This window comes from Trichosurus vulpecula, chromosome 3 (genome assembly GCF_011100635.1).
Source record: "Trichosurus vulpecula isolate mTriVul1 chromosome 3, mTriVul1.pri, whole genome shotgun sequence".
In the NCBI taxonomy this organism is placed as follows: domain Eukaryota; kingdom Metazoa; phylum Chordata; class Mammalia; order Diprotodontia; family Phalangeridae; genus Trichosurus; species Trichosurus vulpecula.
Window position 1 is genome coordinate 392,959,432 of NC_050575.1, and position 22,116 is coordinate 392,981,547.

The 22,116-nt window shown below is 33.3% G+C and overlaps 1 protein-coding gene across 2 annotated transcripts in view; it reads left to right on the forward strand.

Annotated features, from left to right (window-relative positions):
• NFAT5 (nuclear factor of activated T cells 5) overlaps positions 1 to 22,116 on the forward strand; it is a 136,331-nt gene that overhangs the window by 75,816 nt on the left and 38,399 nt on the right. Inside the window, exons 1-4 of one of the 2 annotated variants that reach the window (XM_036751671.1) lie at positions 7,563 to 7,592; positions 8,067 to 8,625; positions 13,759 to 13,951; positions 21,309 to 21,499. In XM_036751671.1, coding sequence (XP_036607566.1) covers positions 8,096 to 8,625; positions 13,759 to 13,951; positions 21,309 to 21,499 — 914 coding nt within the window. In that variant the 5' untranslated portion in view covers positions 7,563 to 7,592; positions 8,067 to 8,095. Of the gene's footprint in view, positions 1 to 7,562; positions 7,593 to 8,066; positions 8,626 to 13,758; positions 13,952 to 21,308; positions 21,500 to 22,116 lie in introns of those variants that run through there. The other variant, XM_036751672.1, reaches the window with a different exon arrangement.

Here is a 22,116-nt window from a genome sequence, read left to right on the forward strand (position 1 = left end):
GTAAATTGATTAGGAAAGCATAAAAGGTTTGCCTTGCTGCATTGAGGATCCACTTGAGCGTATGAATCATAAATTTGTGGTGGACTCAGGCAGCATGGTTTTGTGATCCTTCTCTACTTTTAGCATAAGAATAGGAGCAAAGGTAGTAATTTTAAAAAATTGAGAATAATCTAAGGTTGGGGCTTGGAAAGATATAATCGGTGATAGAATAATGGGGCAAGGGACTTCAGTGTAGAGAGTAGTGTAGAGTTTAACAGGTTAACAAAGTTCTTGAGATAAGAAAAGGAGGACAGGGTAGCCATGTCAGAGTGATGACCTGTATGAAAATTAATTTGCAGTTCCTTATCATATACTAACTTGGATCCTGAGGGAGGGCGCTTGAGGATTAGCAGTAGACTAGAAATAGAATCCAGAAAGTGGGTAGTCTGGAAAGTTCTTCTGTGATAGTTTCTTCACGAATTCTCTTTCATTGTATTTTAGGGATGGATTTTAAAAAAAGAGATTATTAAGCACCTGCTATATGCTAAGCGCTTGACCAGTGTTATTTCATTTGATCCTCACTACAACCCTGCGAAGTAGGTGCTATTATTATTCCCATTTTACAGTTGAGGAGACTGAGGCAAACAAGTGAAATGTCTTAAATGTCTGAGGCTAGATTGGAATGCAAGATTATCTGACTCTCTGCCCAGTGCTCAATCCACTGGACCACTTAGCTGCTCCATCAATCAATCAATCAATTAACTCATTAGAACTATAGTCGCTGTTACTTTAAAAAATGTCAAAGGAGTAACTCATACATTGGCAGTTGATGTAAATGGTTTGAGTATTATCCCCATGCAACTGAAGGTTAGGGAAGTTCAGTGTCCTGTGCAAGGTCATGTAACCACATTTGTACTTAAATCTTTTGACACAAAGACCAGTGTTGTTTTTCTTATATTATATTGTCTATAAAATTTCATCCACTATTAAAACTAAGCCAGACCCAGGAATAAAATCAGATTGGGTAATTTAGAGGATTTTTTTCTTCCTTTATCACATTTTTCATGAATAGGAAATTCAAAGAGGTGCCAACATTTGGCAAGAACATTGGCATTGCTATCTGATATATGCTTCATTTAAACTATTTAAACGAATTTGTTAGAACTCTTTGTATTTAATTAAAGATCTTTTTATTGCTGATTAATGAACAGTATTTCCCTTTGAAATACAGTCTTTTGGATAGCTTTTTCTCTCTTCTTTCAGTGTCAGTAATACCACTTGTTCTAGATCTGCCTTAATTCACTATTATTTTTTAGGACAGTTACTCTAATCTGGCCAAACTTTAATCTTTTGAAGGGCAACAATTGTAGATCTCTGTCCTTTTATATTTGAATTATTCAAGACTGATTGTATTATATAGGTGCTGGTCTTCTCTTTTCATCTTAGATGTTAGGCTAGAATGTTACTCAGGGTTTCATCAATAGCGAAATGATAGTATCCTTTCTTTCTTTTCAGAAGAGGGATTCACAAACAACCTTTAGTAGCTTAAACAGTTACAATTTAGTGATTACAGTACTGGTGTTTGGGGGTATTTATAACATCTCAGCTCACAATACCACCACTATGGAGTTCATAATCTAGTTAAATATGTAACATAGTATTTTAGCTATAGTGTATATTTTTAAAGAAATAGATGGTTCACATGTGAACTGGACAGAGCCTAAGAAGATAATTAATAATTAGTTAAACTTCAGAGTGGAATAGTTTTAAAAAAACAAAACAAAACATATCAGTACCTTAAATCCAAGAGCTGGAGTAGATGCTAACAACTTGTCATAATAACTATTATATAAGAATAGCTCTATAGTGTTGAGTCTCAGATATTTTACTGATAATATCAGTTTGTCATTTTAACCCCTATAGTGGCTGACTTTATAGGTGGGGTGGGAGGGTAGGCATCAATAACTGGTGAAGTGTAAAGTGTTCTTTTGATTCCAAGGAAAATATTATTTGTATTTTGAGACAATTAGGTCATTCATGGCCCTGTCCATATTTTAGTTAATTTCATAGTGTCAGCATTACTGAAGGTCTACCTAGAGGGAAAAAGAATTCTGGCTTATGGATTAGCTTACATTTATACCAATAAACATATTTGTCTGTATTGGTGAATATGAGGTAACTAAAGTTTCAGGTAAGAAATTACCCCTCTTAAATCTATTTGGATATTAATATCTATTTATAATATATTAATTTAAAAATATTTTACTATAAATTTAAAATATTCATTTTCAGCATGTAAATGTCAAAGATAAAACTGAAACTGTTTTAATATATATGTAAATTAAATAATGAGCCCTACAATCTTTTATTTTTCTTAAAGTAAATTGGATTGCTTATATTATATGCTGGGATGCTAGTTGTTTTTTCTATTAATACACTTAACTTGCATTCTAGCTCCGCCATTCAGAGACAGGCATCGTGTGGTGGGTTGTGTGACAGTGTCTGTCAATAGTGAAGACAAATAGTACCAGAGACACTTAACCCATCCAATCTCACCCAGGGTATAGGTCGGTCTCGTTTTCAGACTTCTTCATAAGTCTTTTTTTCTTTCTTTCTTTCTCTCTTCCTTCCTTCCTACTTTTCTTTCTTTTTTATTTCTAAATAGTGGATTGATACTGATTTGAAATTAAACTTTTTGGTAAAGTTTAAAACTTTACATTAATATTATATGAAAAAGAAAAATAATAAACCCAGGTTGGCATGAAGGTGTTGGAAAAGAAACAAAAAAGCAGATTTGCAGCCACTATGTATGTTCTTGTTCATGTCTCAGTCTTTTGGCAACATGAGTATGGAACCTGGAATTATTTTCCTCTGAGTATTTTTCTTCTTTATTCTGAAAGTATAGCTTTATAATCCAGTAATTTTTATCTGACAAGATGTTTTGTTTTTAAGTTGATGCTGCTAGTGAGATTAAAACAAAATTTATATTTGTTAAAACTGAATAGTATGGATTTGGGACCAGAAACTATTTCCAAATTTACCAGTGTTGATTTTTCTGTTTATCTTTCTGATTGCTTTCTGAACAGTTAATGGTTTGCCTTCTTTCCTTCCACTATTGGCTTACCTGGAACACTGGATGCAGTTTTAGCTATATATTGAAAACCTATCAAAAGCTATTTGATTTTTCTTTTAGGGCTTTAAAGAATCTTTGTGGCTCTAAAAGATTTCTCCAAAGAGTGATTAGTTCCACAAAAATGGCAATTTCTTTCATAGCCAGCAGCAATCTTAAAAAAAAGTTCTCTGCTAAAATGTGTTTAGAGATTTGTTCATGTGTCTATTACAGGATGGTAGATTTTGAAAATATGATAGTTATTAGTATGGTAGCATTAATATAGTGTTTTAAGGTTTACAAAACACTTGACACAAATATATTAAATCATTTGATCTTCACAACAACCCTGGGAGATCCATGCTGTTATTATCTCTAGCTTACAGAAGAGGAAACTGAGGTAGAGAAAGATTAACTTATTTGCTCATGGTCAGAGCTAGGAAATGTTGGAGGCAGAATTCAGAATCAGATCTTCCTCACTCCATTCACTGTGTCACATAGCATTTCTTAATATTCAAATAGAATTTATTCCAAATGAGGGGAGATAAAACTTGGGCCGATTTGTGCCTAGTGTACCATTTTAAATTCATTTTCACGTTTGTTGAAAGGGGACCAAATTTAGTACTAATAATAAATGCAGTAGCATGTAGGTGCTTCATGTAGATTTTACCCTTCACTGCTCATGCCCTGGCTGTTTTGTGTTTTCAGTACAAACTCTAATAATTCAACTAATTCATAGAAATATTTCAGGTTCACTCATTAAAAAGGCAGGATATTTGAATTTAAAGGTAGCATCTAGCTTTGTAGATACAAACATGCATTTGCCAGCAGTAGAATTAGTTTTACATTAATAGGTGTGGAAGTAGAGCCCAATAGTAAATAATGATTCTTGCCCTCACTTTTAATTTTAGAATTAACTCATCTTAAGATTAGAAATTTCCATGTATGAACAGTAGAAATTCCTAGTTATTTATGCCCTTCGAGGTCACAGGAAATGCCGTGGAATAAATGATAAATTTGTTCTGTATAAATCACCTTTGCTTCAAAGAAAATAACCCCCTTGGAGGATGATTACATAAACTCATAAAAGGGGAAGTATTAGTAGGGATTTGTTTATCTATTTTAGGGGTGATGAGGGAATAACAGACAAAATGTTTAACTTTCAACTTTAATTGTATTCTTTGGAAGAAATTAGTTAACAAATGAAGTTCAGTAGCTTTTTTGCTGCTGAACTTAAAAAAATCTGTCATGAAATGGATACATTAGTAGTTTAGTCTCATGATTTAAAGAAAAAAATATCAAACAAAAAGTTGGCAGTTGAAATATGTTCATACATAAAGGTACATAAATAGGCATGTTTAATGGACAGTCATAAGACATTTCCAAAAAACAGATAAAAACCAGTAAAATCTCACATTAAAAAAACAATAATAAGATTATCTAATAAACTTCATAAAATAATATTCAAATAATCACATGTGGAAAAGGAAAATATCTAAATGGTACAGGGTTGTATTTTTAGCCCTCTAGTTCTCCAGAGCTCCAGCTGAAATTCTTTACAACTGACTTTTCAGACATAGTTGTAAGAAAAATTTTTCTAGATTTTAAAAATCTATATCATGTATTCCTACTTGCTGTGAATGTTGGGAATGCATGAGGGGGTTCAGAAATATTTTAATAATTTTCTTATAGATTATTTTTATATTATTATTCTGAGTTTAAAAAGAGTAGGCTAGTATGAAGTGTATTGCTTTTTTTTATCACAGTGATTTAAGGAGCAAGGAGACTAACCCTAACCCTAAAAGGTACTCTCTAAAAATACTAAACAGTTACCTGGAAATGTTAAATATTTGCTCCCCCCTCCCTTTTCAAGTAATATGACATACAGTAGTGTCTAGATAGTACTTCTAATGTTAAATTACGAAAAAATCTGATGTATCTCCTAAATGTTGGATACATCGATATATTCTGACTTTGATTTAATTCAATATAGCAATTATTTGGATTCCATTAGTTTTAGCCTCCACCTACGCTTACATTAATAACGCATGCGGTTGATGTCCTTTCCCCTCAACCAAAACATAGTAGATACCTTTGTGTGAAGAATTCTATGAGCATTCTTTTAACATAAGGGTGGGAATGAGCAAAACCATTATAGTTTTAAGGGCAAAAGTATGGATAGGTTTTCATATTATATTGTCTTAATTTAAAAGATATTTGCTGGTGTTGTCTGACAGTGTTGGTATTTCCAGCTTAATAGTTTGTGCTAATACACTCTTTTATTTAATAAGTATATCCAGGAAGCTGCAGGTAAAAACAACTATTGTGTTAGGTTTCTAAGCAAGGTACATAGATTAATTTATGTAGGGTATGATATCGCAGTTTGGCATACCTGTCCCCGAACAGACTTTACACATAAGATTGTTCTATTATTTTTGTGGAGTTTTCTTATGAAGAGTTATCTGGTATTACACTTGACAAAAGAAATTTATATTTACCATGAAATCTAGGTCACATCGTGAACATTAACTTCTGTAAAGTGATGGACCTTTTTTCCTTGTCTTTAAACTTCATGGCCTGCTTTTGGGGGCATGATTGTTTCCTTTTTACATATGACTTCAGTCTGTCATGGACAGGGATCACTGAGATGTTCATATTCTGCATTTTCTTGTGCATGGTGTTAGTGTTAAGTGTAAATGTTAAGAACAAAGGGGGAAAAGCTGCTTTATGGAAATACAAGTCCACAGCATTCATGCCGCATGCTCCATGTGTTCCACTTGCAAACACTGCATGCTGCATACTTGTATTTCTCTGACAATGAGAGTGTAGAAGACCCAAAAAGCAATAGAGTCAATGCTGCCAATAGTTGGAACAGATGGAAGGGAATGTTCAAGGTAACACTTTTTTCCTGTTTTTAATTAATGTTAATATTTCTCAAAAGATGAGAGAAGAACTTTGTATTTAAACACAAAGTAGCTGCAAATCAGCTTCTAAACTGTCACTGACATTAGCATCTAGATTTTGTAGTTTTTACAAATCTTTAAAAATATTTATTTACTAAGAAAACATTGCATTAATGCATGATGCAAAAAGGATAAATTCTTCTTTAAATTGGAATGCAGTTTAAAGCGACTGAATCTTCCAATTTCAGCTACTGCATTTGATGAGGATATAAACTCTGGAAAATGGAACTGGTATCATCTAACTGCTCCAGGTTCTTCAGAACTTATGGTAGCAAAGAAAATCTTCCATGTGGCTGAATGTAGAGCACCTTATTGATCAATGATATATTTCTTGTGCTCTTGAACCTTGACAACTATACATTATTTTGGGGGTGTGTAACTTTTGTTTAGTTTCCAATTTATTCTAATACATACTTTATTATCTTAACAATAGAATATTGGCACTTTCATTTTGATTATGTAGATATTAATTTTTAGTATATCATTCCTTTATAGTTCTTGTAAATGTTACAATTCCAAATCCATTTATCCTTTCCCCCATTTAAAAAAATTAAGATTTATCATTCCAATTTAAAATGTGGCCTGTTTGGATATTGATAAAAATTCATTTTAGACTTCTACAACGATTTTGGTGGCCTAATAAGTCTTGCCTATTCTTTTTTTTCAGGCCATGAACTTTCTATTTTGTTTCTTATAGAAGATACTACAGTACTTCTAAAATTACAGGAATGACTACAACTTCTAATTTACTCTGACAGATACAGGTTTGCCTCAAAAATTATGCTGTTAAGAACTAAAGTGTAAATTTCAATGAGCTGTTCTGCCAAATGCCACAGTTTTTAAAAATCATTTACTCATAATATGAATCCTTTTATCTTTATTATCAAGGCATAATAGATCAGAATAATGGTTTTAGAAAAATCATTTTATAGGAATTGATTCTGCTGCTCTCCAGAGATTTTACCTTCTTAATTTTTTTATTTATAATTATCAAAACTTGCTATTAGTCATATCAGAAGAAGTTCACTTAATGGAAATAACACCATAGCTTTTAAGGAGAGAGGAAGTGGATTGTAGTGATTTAATGTAACATTTATTGAGTGCCTTCTATGCCCAAGGCACTATTACTAACTTTATAGGTGAAATATACCCAATGATTGGTCCTTCACTTTGGTGTTCATTCTCCATTAAAGTGTTGATTAATTTCAGAGATTGTAATTTTAAATTGTCACTTCCAACCTCTGGAGATCCAAGGTAGTACAATTTGTTCAGCTTGTAGAATGCCCCGCATGTTCCAAATCAAGTCATTTTCATCCTTGTTCTTCTGGTCTGCAACCAACCACAATGACTGGTACCAGTTCCATTTTCCTACAATTCAGTTAATTTTATATATATTTTTTCCTATTTCTCATTTTATAATTGATATCTGGAATAACCAGCAGCTCTTTTCTCATTTATTTTCTCATATTTTTATTCCAGGATTTGCCTCTGAAGCAGGGAGTGTCTGCATTAAAAATGACCTGTAGTTCTCTGCTTCATAGGTTAGAAACTTATTTTAATATTTTGTGGCTAAGCACAGTCCCACTTTTTCAAATTTATTATAATAAATTATTTAATTGGCATTGAATATGGACTACAAGCATACATTTCACATTGGGGTTTCCTTTTTTATTTTAAATGACTTAAATTCTAAAGAATCAGTCCAGCTGAGGCAACAAAATCTTTATTCTTGCTCTGCAGCTTACATACAACTTTAAAATTAAAGTTAGAGTTAATATATATGTATATATATATATTGATTACAAATAAAATAATGCTATTTGGGCATCTTTAAAAATCATTTTATTGCTTAGGCCTTGTATTGCTTGAAGCATTTACATTCTAAAACTTACCAAATTCCAACTATTCATTTTGGGGAAAATTAATCAGTTCACAAATCACATTTTCAATGGGACTGCTAGCCAGCATAGGTGAAAACATGTATAGTGTATTGACTCTTGAATTGTACACCGCAGATGCTTCTTCAGCTCCTTCCTCTTCCTCCATGGGCGGTGCTTGCAGCTCCTTTACCACCTCTTCCAGCCCTACCATTTATTCTACCTCAGTCACCGACAGCAAGGCTATGCAAGTGGAGAGCTGCTCCTCAGCCGTGGGGGTAAGTAACCGAGGGGTAAGTGAAAAGCAGTTAACCGGTAACACAGTCCAGCAGCATCCGCCAACACCGAAGCGGCACACAGTCCTGTACATCTCGCCGCCACCTGAGGACTTGCTGGATAACAGCCGGATGTCCTGCCAGGATGAGGGCTGTGGACTGGAATCTGAGCAGAGCTGCAGTATGTGGATAGAGGATTCTCCCTCCAACTTCAGTAACATGAGCACCAGTTCCTACAATGATAACACGGAGGTACCACGAAAATCACGAAAACGAAATCCAAAGCAGAGGCCAGGGGTCAAACGGCGAGATTGTGAAGAATCCAACATGGATATATTTGATGCTGACAGTGCCAAAGCACCTCACTATGTGCTTTCCCAGCTTACCACGGACAGCAAAGGCAACTCAAAAGCTGGAAATGGGTTGGTATTCACATTTTTTAAAGTTCTATCACCATTGTGCAAAACAAAGCTAATAAACCATCCCTTTGACTTTTTGAAGTGTTGAGCTCACATTTATTTATAAAGCTAGAGATGCTAATTTTGTAACTGAAAACCATGAGAATTCTCAACTAGAATCACCAAAATTTACTAAAGGAAAATTAACATTAATGGATTCTAACAAATAGACTTACTCTATGATGAATCTAGTAGGCATTATAGGCTGAAAAATCATAATCTGTTTCGAAATGATTTTTCAGTTTTAAATGGATTTATATCAGGAGACGGAGAAAAGATTTTTTAACAATAGAAATTTATACCTTTAATAACCCTTTTAAAAATAATCCCCAAAGAAGTTCACGAACAGCTAGATTGGGATCTTTGCACACACTGTGTCTTGTTCACCTTTTTTTTTTTTTTTGTAAGGCTCTCAGTACATTGCTGGCAACTTTTGTCTTCCTCTTCATTTAATGAAGAGAAGGAAAAAGGAGTTGGTGGTTCGTTGAGATGTCCCAATTTAACATGTTTTTCAGTTTTTGTTTGATACACTCATGAACTGATTGACCCAAATATGTTTTAATGTGAATGCTTTTCTGTATCTGATTTTTTTTCCAGAAATAAATCTTTATTCATATTTCTCTGTTGCTTCTGGGTTGCGTGTATGGAAGGGAACTGGATGAGGGATTGGGAGGGAGTACATTTGCATTTTCTTTCATTTCTCTCAGTTCACACTTTTCACTAAATACATCGCAGTAGTTGCATTACAAAATATTCGTCCACCATAGCATATGGTGGTGTTCCTTTTTTTTCTTTTTTAAACATATGGCTTCTTTAGTTCCTCTATTTTGACAATTGGTAGCTAGACTTGTTTTTTATAGTTCCTTACAATATAGTCTAAGTATTAGAGGAATGAATATTAGACCACTCCTATATTTGAAAGATAAGTTTTATATTTTCTCAGATAAAGTTCTTTAGGCGGGCCTGAGTAGCTATTACAATTTCATATTTAACATGTCATGATAAAGTGAGAAACTCCAGTGTTTTACTGCTTGATGGCATCATAAGTACCTCTTTTTGGTGAGTTGGAAAGTAAGTCCAGTATAATGTTGGAGAACATATTTAGTGTTCATTAGATTCCCTTTTCCCTTATCTTCCCAAAAGAAAAATGATTCTTATATATTAAATGTTCTTTGTTGATCATAATTCTACTTTATACTTCCATGCAGGGAAAAAGGATTATTTGTGATTCTATATGAATAAAGTTATTAAGTAAACTTGCATATTACATACATACCCACACACATTTTTTTAAAAACTAGGTCTGTGTATTGATTAAGAAAATTATTTTAAAAGAAAGAGGAACAAACGTCCCTTCCTGTAAAGTTTGCATGGAAGGAATCAAAAAAAAGCTAGAATATTTCATTTGCAGCACCTGACAAGAGAATAAGCACTCCAAAAGTGTTTGTTTTAATGAAGATTATAGAAAAACCTTAGGAGCCTGGATTTCTAAAATTTATATAAACCTCTTAAGATTTTGAAGTCATTTAAATATGCGTTTTTTATTATTATACAGATTATTTGGGCTTCAAGACAGCCTTTGATAAAATACCAGGTAACAACTTCTTTCTAAAAATGGCTGCCGAGGAAACAGATTAAAAGCAAAATCAAATTTTCAGATAGGGAAATATGGTCACGCTAAATATCATAGATACTAATTAACCTTCCTCCAAATAGCTTGCATTTCTTCCTTTGAAACAAATATTTGGTATGATTTGGTATCCCAAGAAAATGTACAAAGAGGTTTGTCAACTGAAAGTCTCCTGTATAATAATTCATAAGACAAAAGAAGAGTTTCCTAGCACTTTTTCATAAGAAAAAACAGTTGACACTAATACATGGAAGCTATGGCGTTTTTTAGGAAAGGATTAAAATATCAACTCTTCAGAATTATGTGGAGATGGAATACTTTTGGCCTATAAGAAATGAGCCTTGAGCAGGTTATCATGTACAATCAAGCTAAGCATTTTGAACTACTTAACAAAAAATCTCCTCTTATTCATTAGACATCAAAAATGTTATGAAATGTGAGGTAGAATTAGAACTTATGTTAGTGGAAATGATAACATTCTAGGATTTTCTTTAATGTGAAATCTTTTAACATTTTATGATAGTTCATGTAATTCTAATATTTTAGAAACCTAGTATCCAGATAAGTGCTAAACAGGGCTGTATAATGATTAAAAATATCAGATAGGAGTCTTGAAGTCCAGTGTATAGATATAGGCAAATAATTTTTTTAAAATGTTTAAAATTTCTTCCAGTAGTTATAATGATATATGGCATATTTATTAGGCAAAAATATAAGGGCTCATTTAAAGGAAGACTTTGCATTGGATATTAGACAGTATTTTTTGAAGATAAAAATACTGTGTGTGCATTAATACACAACTTCTAGTAAATATTTTATGAATCATTTGAGAACATGTGTAAGATAATATCAAGAGGTTAAAAATTAAAATATGTAATTAGTCATGCTGATCATATCATTTTCAAGTTCTCTCAAGTGTTCTGTGAATCTTTAACCTCATTTTTCTTCATCATGAAGTTAACTAGAATTTTGAGTATGATGTCATCAAGATGTGATGCCTTTTTTAGTGGGGGGGTTGTGATGAGAATTCTCATGCATTTAATAATATCATAGAAAAATAGATTGTGGAGGCAAAGGAGTCAATTCCACTTGAAAATATTTTACACAAAAACATGCCAAGACAGTGAATTTTCCTTTTCAGATTGGCATTTAGAAGTTAACCTTGCATACTGTTGCCACATCATCCTTATTTTTATTTAGATATCATTCCTTATAAGTATTCTAAATTATATGAATGATTTGAAATAGTAAAATAATTTTTGAAGAAGTTGCATACTTGGGTTCAGAGAATTTTAAAGATTTAGCTACATTAATTTAAATCTCCAAATCAGTTAGGGTTTCATTGGTATGATCCTTTCAGCTTCTATGTATCTATTCTATCAGTTAATTCAGCAGATGTGCTGAGTTAAGAGAACATTTTGATATATCAGAATAGTAAAATTCATTCTAATTACTAGCCTCTCAAAAACTAATTTAAAGAAAGGAAAAATAAAAACATTTCTTGTAAGCTGACACACTAATGATTTTTATATTAGGTTTTAATACACTGATTTGAAAATATTATTATAGATGGATTTCCTATGATTTTAGAATGTCTTGATAAAGATTCCATATGTAGTGTTCAAACTCAGTAGTTTGATTCTTAGCCAGGTTAATGAGTATAAAAACAAGTTCCACGTCGCAAGATTGCAGGTTCATGCTATTATTTTTAAATTTAATTCTTATAGAGGTCTTTGAAATGGATGTAATGGGGATCATACAGTCCCCCAACTTATATATACTCCTTTAAAATAAATGGAAATTTCAGTCCTGTTTGTTAGTAACCATAAGAACTTCCCTTCATTTCTTGCCTTTTCTCTCACTTGCTTCTCTAGTATCTCCCCCCATCCTACCTTGTCATCCTGCCGGTCCTCTGTTAGTTGCTGTGGCCCTATGAGAATGTTTCTTCCTCTGTCCACCTTCCTAATATTGCTGGTACAGGATATTTAGCTCCTTTATTGCTGTTACGTGCTTTGATTCCTGCCTATCTTCCCAGCAGACTAATGGGTTGGCTAACTGCCTGGCTAGCCATCGGGACTCATACAAGCCTCATTAATCCTACCTCTGTCCTCTTTCCTGGAAAAGGGAACAGAGAAACTACTTCATTCTAAGGACTACCTAATCCTCTTTCACCTTTTGGATTCAGTTTATCTCTATTCTTGTTCCTTTCTCCCTCTAGTAATTGGGATTAGACTATTAAAGTCCAAAGTGAATCCTTGGTTTACCATGTGGGTCATGGTATAGGGCTAGGTTAGTGATGCTAAGGGCACATAGGGTTGTAAATCTACTTAAAGACTGTTTTTTTTATATTTAAGTCTATTTTATGATGTTTAAAAGAAAAGTTTCTCTCTATTGTTTTCTATCACTTTCTTTCAAGTGATAGTTTTCCTCTTAAAAATGTGGTATTTGTAAAGGGCTTTGAAAACCTTAAAGCACTATATGAATGCTAACTATTACGATTAAGTGTTTGGTATATAGTAATTTGAGCATATTTTTAGTTGAATCAGATTTTGAACTTGAGGCTGGTTGCCTATCCACCGTTTAAAAATTTTGTTTCCACAAAAAAATGTGTTCTAAGCTCCAAGCCCTCAATTCACAAAATAAACTTTTGAAACACAAGGTAGTGGGGACGCTTTATACTATAAACCCTGATTGTGGAAACCTGTACTTTGAGAGCTTTTAGGTTATTGCTTCTTTGATCAGGAGTCAATTAAACTGATCTTTAAGATAAATACACACTCAAAAAACACATATCTGGGAAAGCTTGCCTTAAGTTTGTCTTTGAGTACAACTGGCAAATGGATGTAATGATTCTTTGCAATAAATTTCTGTTAAACACACCAGAAGCCACAAAATGGCATGCAGAAGGTTGTGATATAATTATGGATTTTCTTTAACATTTCCTCCCCCTTTTTTTTTTTTGCCAATCTGACAAGGAAATAACACCAATTCATTTTGTAGTACATTTCGAACATATTATATGAAATAATGTGGAACATGTATGGGATATATATGTATATGTTTATAAACATATGGATATAGATACATTGGTAATATGTTCAAAGTCTACTCCAAAAAAAAAGGGAAAACTTTGAGTACAGTCTTTGACAGTACTTGAACTAAAATATACTTGGATTTATACTAGGGAGAATGATGCTGAAAGCTGTCCCCTTTTCTTTTTTCCCTCCTTTCCCACCTCTAACATATATTCTCTCCCCTGCCCAACTTATTGATTTTTCAAAAATACAATCATATCTGACTATTTGATATATGGATGTTGTCCTAGGCAATTGTTTATTTTGTTAGTAAACAAAGCATTTGTTCCAACTTTGACTTGCCCATTTATTCTGTTTTCTTCCTTAATCTCATTTGACTTTCTTAACTATTCTTTTATGACATTTTTTCAATGTTGTGCTTTGATTTCTCAGAACATTGGAAAATCAGAAAGGAGCCGGAGCAAAGAAGAGTCCTATGTTGTGTGGACAGTATCCTGTTAAAAGTGAGGGAAAGGAACTGAAGATAGTGGTTCAACCTGAGACCCAGCACAGAGCTAGGTACCTGACTGAGGGCAGCCGTGGTTCAGTGAAAGATAGGACACAACAAGGGTTTCCTACCGTAAAGGTATTTTATTTGACCATACACTAAGATTTTACTGCATGTTTAGTCATTTCATTTTTAATTGTTTTTAATCCGCAAAAATCCACCTTAAGTACTTAAATACTAACTGATATGTCTTTATTGAATCATCTCAACAAAATTCAGCTGAGCATAACTTGCTACTAACATAAGTTGCTACTAATTACACAAAAGAAGCTCTGTAATAATCCTTCCCATAGTCTTATTAGGAGCTTCATTTTAAGAAATAACATTAATAAGCTGAAGAGTGTCCAGGGGAGAGCAACAATCATGGTAAAGAGCTTCTAATCTATACCATATGAGAAACCACTGAAAGAGTTAGAGATATTTAGTTTGAAGTAAAGACAAGATTGGGCAGTGGTGGAACGGGGACAGAACAACAAGTTGTCTTTCCAAAACACACAAACTAGTTTAATATTTTCGTTTGAAATAATTGGTCATTAATCAGTCACTGTTGGACTGAATTGACTTTTAAAGATTTACCTAACAAATTGTTAGTTGTAATAATAAGTTTTTGAGAAATGGTCTTGGAAGCCTTAATTTTATTTTTCAGTTTCCAGCTGATTAATATAATACACAAACTGTTTTAATATAAAGCTTCAGGGTGTTGAAGCTCCACATAACTTAGAAAAGAGATTTAAAACAAAAGGGAATTCTTATGGTTATTTTCTTTATATTCCCCTTTCTGTATCTCTGTAGTTCCTTTTTCTGAGAAAGGAGAGTTGTGAAGAAGTGATGGGGAACTGATACTAAGAAATAAAACTGATTTTTGTTTCATGAAACAAAATTATAGTTTTCATTACTGATAAATTTCTTCAGAATCTAATTGTCACTTATGTTCACAAATGAAAAGGAAGAGCAGAGATGATGATGATAAATTTTTAAGAGTCAATCTTAATGTGAATTTATGAAATGGTTGGTTCTGTTAGTAGCACACAGAAGTAGATAAGGGGAGGGTACCTCTAGTTCAGTAGATAAACTTTATTCTTTTGGTTAACCTTTAACTTGCTTTTCCCTTTGGCCCAGTATTTTAAAGACCTCATTCTATACCATGTTACTACCTCTGTTAATCAATGCAACACCAGACTAAATCTTTAGTCGTTTAAGTAAAATTTATAGATAACTTCCATATTTTCAGAATCATCTTGAAATGAATCTTGGTCAATAAAGAGCAATTTTTCCGCGATGCAAGATGGCTTCTAGAATTTGAGAATTTGAAGGAACTTTGGTGACTATCAAGTCCAGTCTATGCCTGAAAGAATTCCCACTATGCAATATGTTGTCATCTGCCCTTTGCTTGAAGACCTACAGTGAAGGAGAATTGACTGCTTCCCAGGGCAGCCTGTTTCATTTTGGGGATGCCCTAATTGTTAAGAAATTTTCCATCATATCAAGCCTAAATTTGCCCATTATCAACTTTTCCCTGTTGCACCCAGGTCTACATTCCAAAGATAAAAAGAGCAAGTCTAACCTCTCTTATACTTTAAACCACTGCATATAGTTGAACACAACTTATTATGTTCCCCATATAATCCCTTTGTCTTCCCAAATATGCTCTTTTCCCAGTCAAATATTTCCAATTTCTTCAGCCATTCATCATATGGCATGAACTAGAGGCCCTTCAACACCCTTATTGTCTTTTTCTGGACAGTCTAGTTTATCAATATGAATTAAATCACATTTATTAAGCACTTAGTATATGTCAGACATTATGTTAAGTGCTGGGGATACAAAAAAAGCAAAAATTTACTAAAATGTAGCAATTGGAACTGAGCTTAATACAGAAGACATGATACAACCAGAACAAAGTACAGCAAAATTATTGCATCCTTATTTTTAGAAGCTATGCCTCTAATAACCCAAGATCTCATCTTGGATTCAATATCTCCTTCTTTGCTCATATACATTGACCTTGCAATGTACTGAAAACTTTCAGATCTTTTATTAGACAAAGTGCTCCCTAACCATACCTCTCCCATCTTAAATTTAAAATTTTTTTATTATTATGAACTTGACAAACATTTCCATATGCAAAGAATAGAAAAAAGGATTGTATATGAAAATGCAAATATCTATTATGATATAGCTTTAAAAAAAAGAACTTAACAAACTCAACACATTAGTTTGAAAGCCATTCTATTTGTGTCTCTGAAATCCTCCTGTTCACTCTTCTGCATTTTTATGTGTTTCAGTGGTACTCTCTTCTTTAGCATCACTATCACAAGCTACCCTTTCCCTCAAGAAGTCTCCCACCATGATACAAGCATTCCCTTCTAATAAATTTACATAATCTAAACAAATTCCCACATTGGTTATGTACAAAAATGTATGTTTCATTCTATATCATGAGTCTGTCATCTCTCTCTAAGGTGGATGAGACATCTTTCATCATTAGGGCTTTGGAAATCATGGTTGGTCATTGCATTAATTAGAATTCTTAAGTCTTTTAAAGTTGTTCATTTTTACAATGTTATTGTATAAATTGTTCTGGTTCTGTTTTTTTTTCACATTCTGTCAGTTCATACAGATCTTCCCAGGTTTGACAGAAACCATTCCTTTTATCATTTCTTATGGCACAATAGTATTCCATTACATTCATATGCTATGATTTGTTTATTCATTCTTTGAATCATGGCCATCCTCATGATTTCTAGTTCTTTGCTACAAACAGAAAGTGATGCTATGAATATTTTTGTATATAAGAGTCTTCTCCACCTCATTCTTTTATGTCTTTTGGATATATGTCTTTAGTGGTATCACTGGTTCAAAAAGTATAAATAGTTTAGTGACTTTTTGGGTATAGTTCCGAATTACTTTTCAGAATGGCTGGACCAATTCCCAGCTCCATTGACAATGCATTAGTGTTCCTGTTTTCCCATAGCCCATCCAGTTGTCATTTTCCTTTTTTGTTAATCTAATGAGAATGAGGTAGAGCCTCAAAATTGCTTTAATGTACATTTCTCTTATGAGTAATTTGGAGCTTTTTTCATGCAGTTGTTAATAGATTGCCTCTCTTCTTTTGAAAGCTGCCTTTTCATATCCTTTTGGCCATTTATCTATGGAAAATATCTCTTGTTCTTATATGTTTGAATTATTTCCCTATATAACTTGGATATCAGACCTTTAGTGGAGAAATTAGCTGCAAAGATGTTTTCCTAGTCCTCTGGGAGGTTAATTCATTTAACCCATGTGTAAGATTGTTACGTGTCATTTTATTAGATTAATCCTGATTCTCTAACCCAGGGGTGGCAAACCTGTGGCCTTCTAGGTCTTTGGGTGCAGACTTTTGACTGAGTCCAAGTTTTAGTTCCTTTTATTAAGGGGATTTGTTCTGTGAAGTTTGGATCCGTTCAAAGGGCTGCACTTGAGGACCTAGAGGGGTGCCTGTGGCCTTGAGGCCATGTGTGGCTGCAGGTACCCCACTCCTGACCTGTCAGTATTAAATCCTGATTGTCATCTAGTGTGTTATTCCCTCCCGGTTTTATGTTATTTTCAAATATGGTAAATATACATTCTCTCTGCCTTTATTCATGTCTGATAAAAATGCTAAATAATGAAACACAAATATCTTGAGTATCTTTACTAGAGTAAAGCTCTTCCAAAATGGTATCAAATCATTGATAACTTGTTAAATCTAGCTATTCCTCCAGTTCCAAATCCATTACTTATACTATTGCCTCACCCATACCTCTCCTTTACACAAGACTAGCATAGTATTTTATCAAGCACTTTGCTAAATTAAGGTAAACTATAAAGTATTCTTTTGATCTACCAGTTTAGAAGTGTTTTCAAAAAAGTTTAAATTTTATCTGCCAGAACCTTTTCTTGCTGAAGACTTCCTGGTTCTTTGTGATCACTATTTTTTCTAAATGTTCCCTAACCATCTCTTTAATAATACATTCTAGAATTTGCCCAGGAGTCAAAGTCCAGCTCATTGTCCTATAGTTTACAGACTATTCTCTTCCTTTTTTTAAAAAAAATGAGGACATTTCCCCTTTCTGTAGAACTCTGGGTTCTTCTCCAGTTTTGCACAATTTTTTCAGATATCTTTAATAATGATTCAACAATCAAGTCCTCCAGTTCTTTCAGTACTTGAGGATGTACTTCATGTGGACAATTTGACTCAAATTCAGCAAAGGCAGCTACCTAAATGGGTACTCTCTCTACTGACTTTGTACATCATCTCCTTATTGGCCATTTTTGTTCTGTCTTTTTTAGTCCAAGGATCATTTGCCTCAGCATAACAAAGAGAAGCAAAATGGAATTAAGCGTCTTGTTTGACTTTCTGGTCACTTTCCACCATCCCATCCACCTTAAATATCAGTTTTCTTTCTTCTTCAGTCTTTTTATTTTTGCTTGTATATTTTAAGAATAACAACATATGCACACAGCCATTTTGTCGTCACTCATTGACGACAAATTTTTCTTTCCCAGTCTCGTCTCATTTTGCACTTTAGGGCTCCTGACACTATTCAGAAGTAATGTGCTGTGTTTTAAAAAATTCATCCTTTGTTCACCTGCCCATTTCTCCATCTTTTTAAAAATTTAAGTTGATCAGTTAGTTCTTGGACTCTTCAAGGAGATTCCTGATTTTGTCACTCCTTTGAATTATTTCCCTTTGTGTCTGAGCAGTTTCATTCTTGAGGATTTCACATCTCTCCTATGCTGACTTCCCCTCCCACCCAGAATTCTGGTATGTGGGGTCCTGTCTATTTCTCTTTTGACCCCTTTGAAAACTGTTCTCCCAAAATCTAGGGTGCTTCGTAGTGATAAGCAGATCTATAAAATGTTTTTCCTTTATTAGTTTCTCTACCTTCTGAAGGAGAAAATTACCATTAAGATAAGTTAGTAAGTTATTAGTTCTCTGTTTTTGGCAGAGGAAAAAACTCCAGCAAATGTCTGGATAGTTGAAGTTTGCCATCATCAGCATATCATGTCTATGTGCCAGTCTGTTTCTCAAACTCCTCGTCTGTTTTCATCTTTCTGTCCGGGTGATCTGTAGCAGTGATGATGAACTCAACTGGGCACCAGGGCACCTAATCTATACATAAGGATCCCTGCAGGTCCCTCATTGACTTAGAAAACCATATATTGATATTATCTATATTCTGTTGTATTTTTATTTATTTTGTTAAATATTTCCCTAATTAAATTTTAGTTTGGTTCAGGTCACACTTGGGATTGTGGTCTGTGGGCAGTATATTTCCCATCTCTGCTCTGTAGTATTATTAGTTTCAAAATAACTTCAGTTTCTCTCTCTATTGAATGTCACCAAAATATATTCCACCATGCTTTAAACTCTGGACCTCCTCACATAAAAAGGGCTTCTTAATATGCAGTGTTTCCCTTTTATCTATGGTTTTTCTTTTGAATAAGATGTGTTTTACCTCACTAAGTTTCCCTGATCTCTTTCCATTAGGACCTCTAGCTGATTTTCTTTGTTGGCTAAACTTTGTGTACTTGTTTCTTAATGTTTCAGGCCATGGGTTTTACTACTGGCTCTTTTCTTGTATCTTCTCTCCACTGGATTTTTTCCCTATATTGTAACTACTTTCTGTGGCTCCAGCCTGGTGAAGATAGACAGTTTTTTCTCCTTCTCCCAATATTTTCAGTTTACAGCTTTTAAAATTAGATTCGTAAGAGTCTACACAAAGACAGTCTTAAATGCATTTGTTAGGTGTTCTCCATACCTGGCCAGGACGTTGCCCTTTCTATATTTTAAGTCATGGTTAGGAATTCAAATACCACACTAAGTAAGACAACATTTTTGCTGGCTCTTTTTTTAGCCCAAGCACAACAGAAAATTAAACAGAGGTTGAAATGGGCCATAAACTAAATATAATTTAACAGTGTACTTTTTTGTCTTGACTTCTGTGTTAAACAAAATGTAGATTTGCATCATATTTTTTATAAGAGGATTAAAACATGCGGAGGAATCAAAGTATCTAAACTTTGTACCATATTTCACCCCATAATTGTTGTAGATTTTATGCCAAATTTTTTTTGCAAAAAAAGTGGAGTGTGACCATTGTGTGAAGTTTTTTTTTTTTTTAAATTGTGCTGTTATTACTTAAAAGTAATTTATATTATTTATTACTAAACTGTCTTTGGTGCAAGATTAGGATGCATGGAATACTCATGAGTATACATTAAAATTGGGAAAATGCAAGACTTACCATATCACTTGACGTACTTATGGGGGCTTCACCTGTCTACCCATTCCCCTTGTGCCTATGGTTCTGCATTTGGTTGAATGACAGTACTATCTATTACTACTGTAGTGCTCTAAACAAACCACACTTTCAAAAATATACTGACAATGCTTGTATGCTGAGAATTCTAGGCTTTCAAGATAAACGCATATCCATATGCCACTGGTGAATATATTGCTATTCTGTTTATCTTCTGAGTGGTGTGATGAACAGAATTAGACCATGCGACAATTACATGATGAAAGGTTATAAACCAATTTTTGAACTTGGGGTGGGGGGAGAACAGGGTGCAACAGTTACGTGGTGAAATATGATACTTGACATTAGCTGTTAAGTTTTAGAATTTTCACTTCATACTTTAGAAGTATTATTGAGAGATAAGAGGAAAGTCATGGAAACTATTAAAGCTTTGGAAAATAGGGCCTATGAGATTAAGTAATCAGATTTTCTTTGACTGAAAGCTTTGACTCAAAGAACCTCTCACCTTTCCACATTACTTATATAGCCACATTGGTTAAAAAACAAACCCATAAGCACTAAATGAATTAAAAATAGCATAAATGCTTTTCTTCATGGAAGAAGATGATTCCACTTGAGGATGTGTTTCCTTTACTAACACTTCTTGTGACTGCTTTTATGGATCATAATAAATGTATTTTTTGGCCAAAGACTAGATTTTTGCTGCAAATCTAACTGGCTTTTATGTGATAAAACTCATTTCATAGGCATGGACCTTAGCAAACAGATACCAATTATTATGTTATAATGTTATAAGATGTTTTCATTTTATTTTTATACTCATAAATTATACTTCAGCTACTAAAAGCCAAAGCATAAATGAAATTTAATTATTTTATCAGTATTAATAGTTTTGTTTTTATAATATTTTTCTGTTAGTCTAAGATAATATATTAATATCTTATGATTTAAATAGGATTTTGTTTTTGAGTAGGAACATTTTTTTTCTTTCAAGAAATTTTTTTAGTCTCTTAATTTTTATTTTTTCAAAATTTGGTGATTTCATTGTTACCTTGAATCTTAGTTACATACTTTATTTTTTCAAAACTATTTCATTTTATAATTTAACTATTGAAGGTCAATTAACTTTGTTTTCTGCTATTTGATTCTAGCTGGAAGGACACAATGAGCCTGTAGTGTTACAAGTATTTGTGGGTAATGACTCTGGTCGAGTGAAACCACATGGGTTTTATCAGGCCTGCAGAGTAACTGGTAGAAATACAACTCCTTGCAAAGAAGTTGATATCGAAGGCACTACAGTTATAGAAGTTGGCCTTGACCCTAGCAACAACATGACACTGGCGTAAGTAATAAGAATTTTTTTTCCTCCTTGTCTAATCATTTGCGTAGTTGAATAGGAAAAATGTTAATTTTTGGTCTTTTGGAATTTTTGAAATGTGATTTTAAGCACTTTATTGCTTTATTTACTTCAACAAATGCGAAGTAGTAAAAGTAATATAGAATATAATAGATTAAAATCATCAACCTTTCCTTATGTAGCTTTCTATTGGGTTTTTAAATATTGTATTTCATGCTTGCTTGCTAGGTTTTGTGCCTAACCTCTGTATTCTTTGAAACATAACATGTTGAAAATATTCTTAGAACATTTATTTATTACATTCTTTTCTTTCTAAATTGAGAGTTCCAAAGTCTCTTCCTCCCTCCCCTTCTTCTGCTCACTGAGAAGGCAAGCAATATAATATCAATTATGCCTGTGAAATCATTTTCCAAAAAAAGCAAGAAAATAAAATGAGAAAATTGTATTTCAGTTTGTGCTCAGAGTTCATCAGTTCTCTCTGGAGGTGGTTTTTTCATCATGAGTCCTTTGGAATTGTCTTAGATCAATTGTATTGAGTAGATTAGTCAAATCTTTCACAATTGATGATCATTACAATATTGCTGTTACTGTGCACAATGATC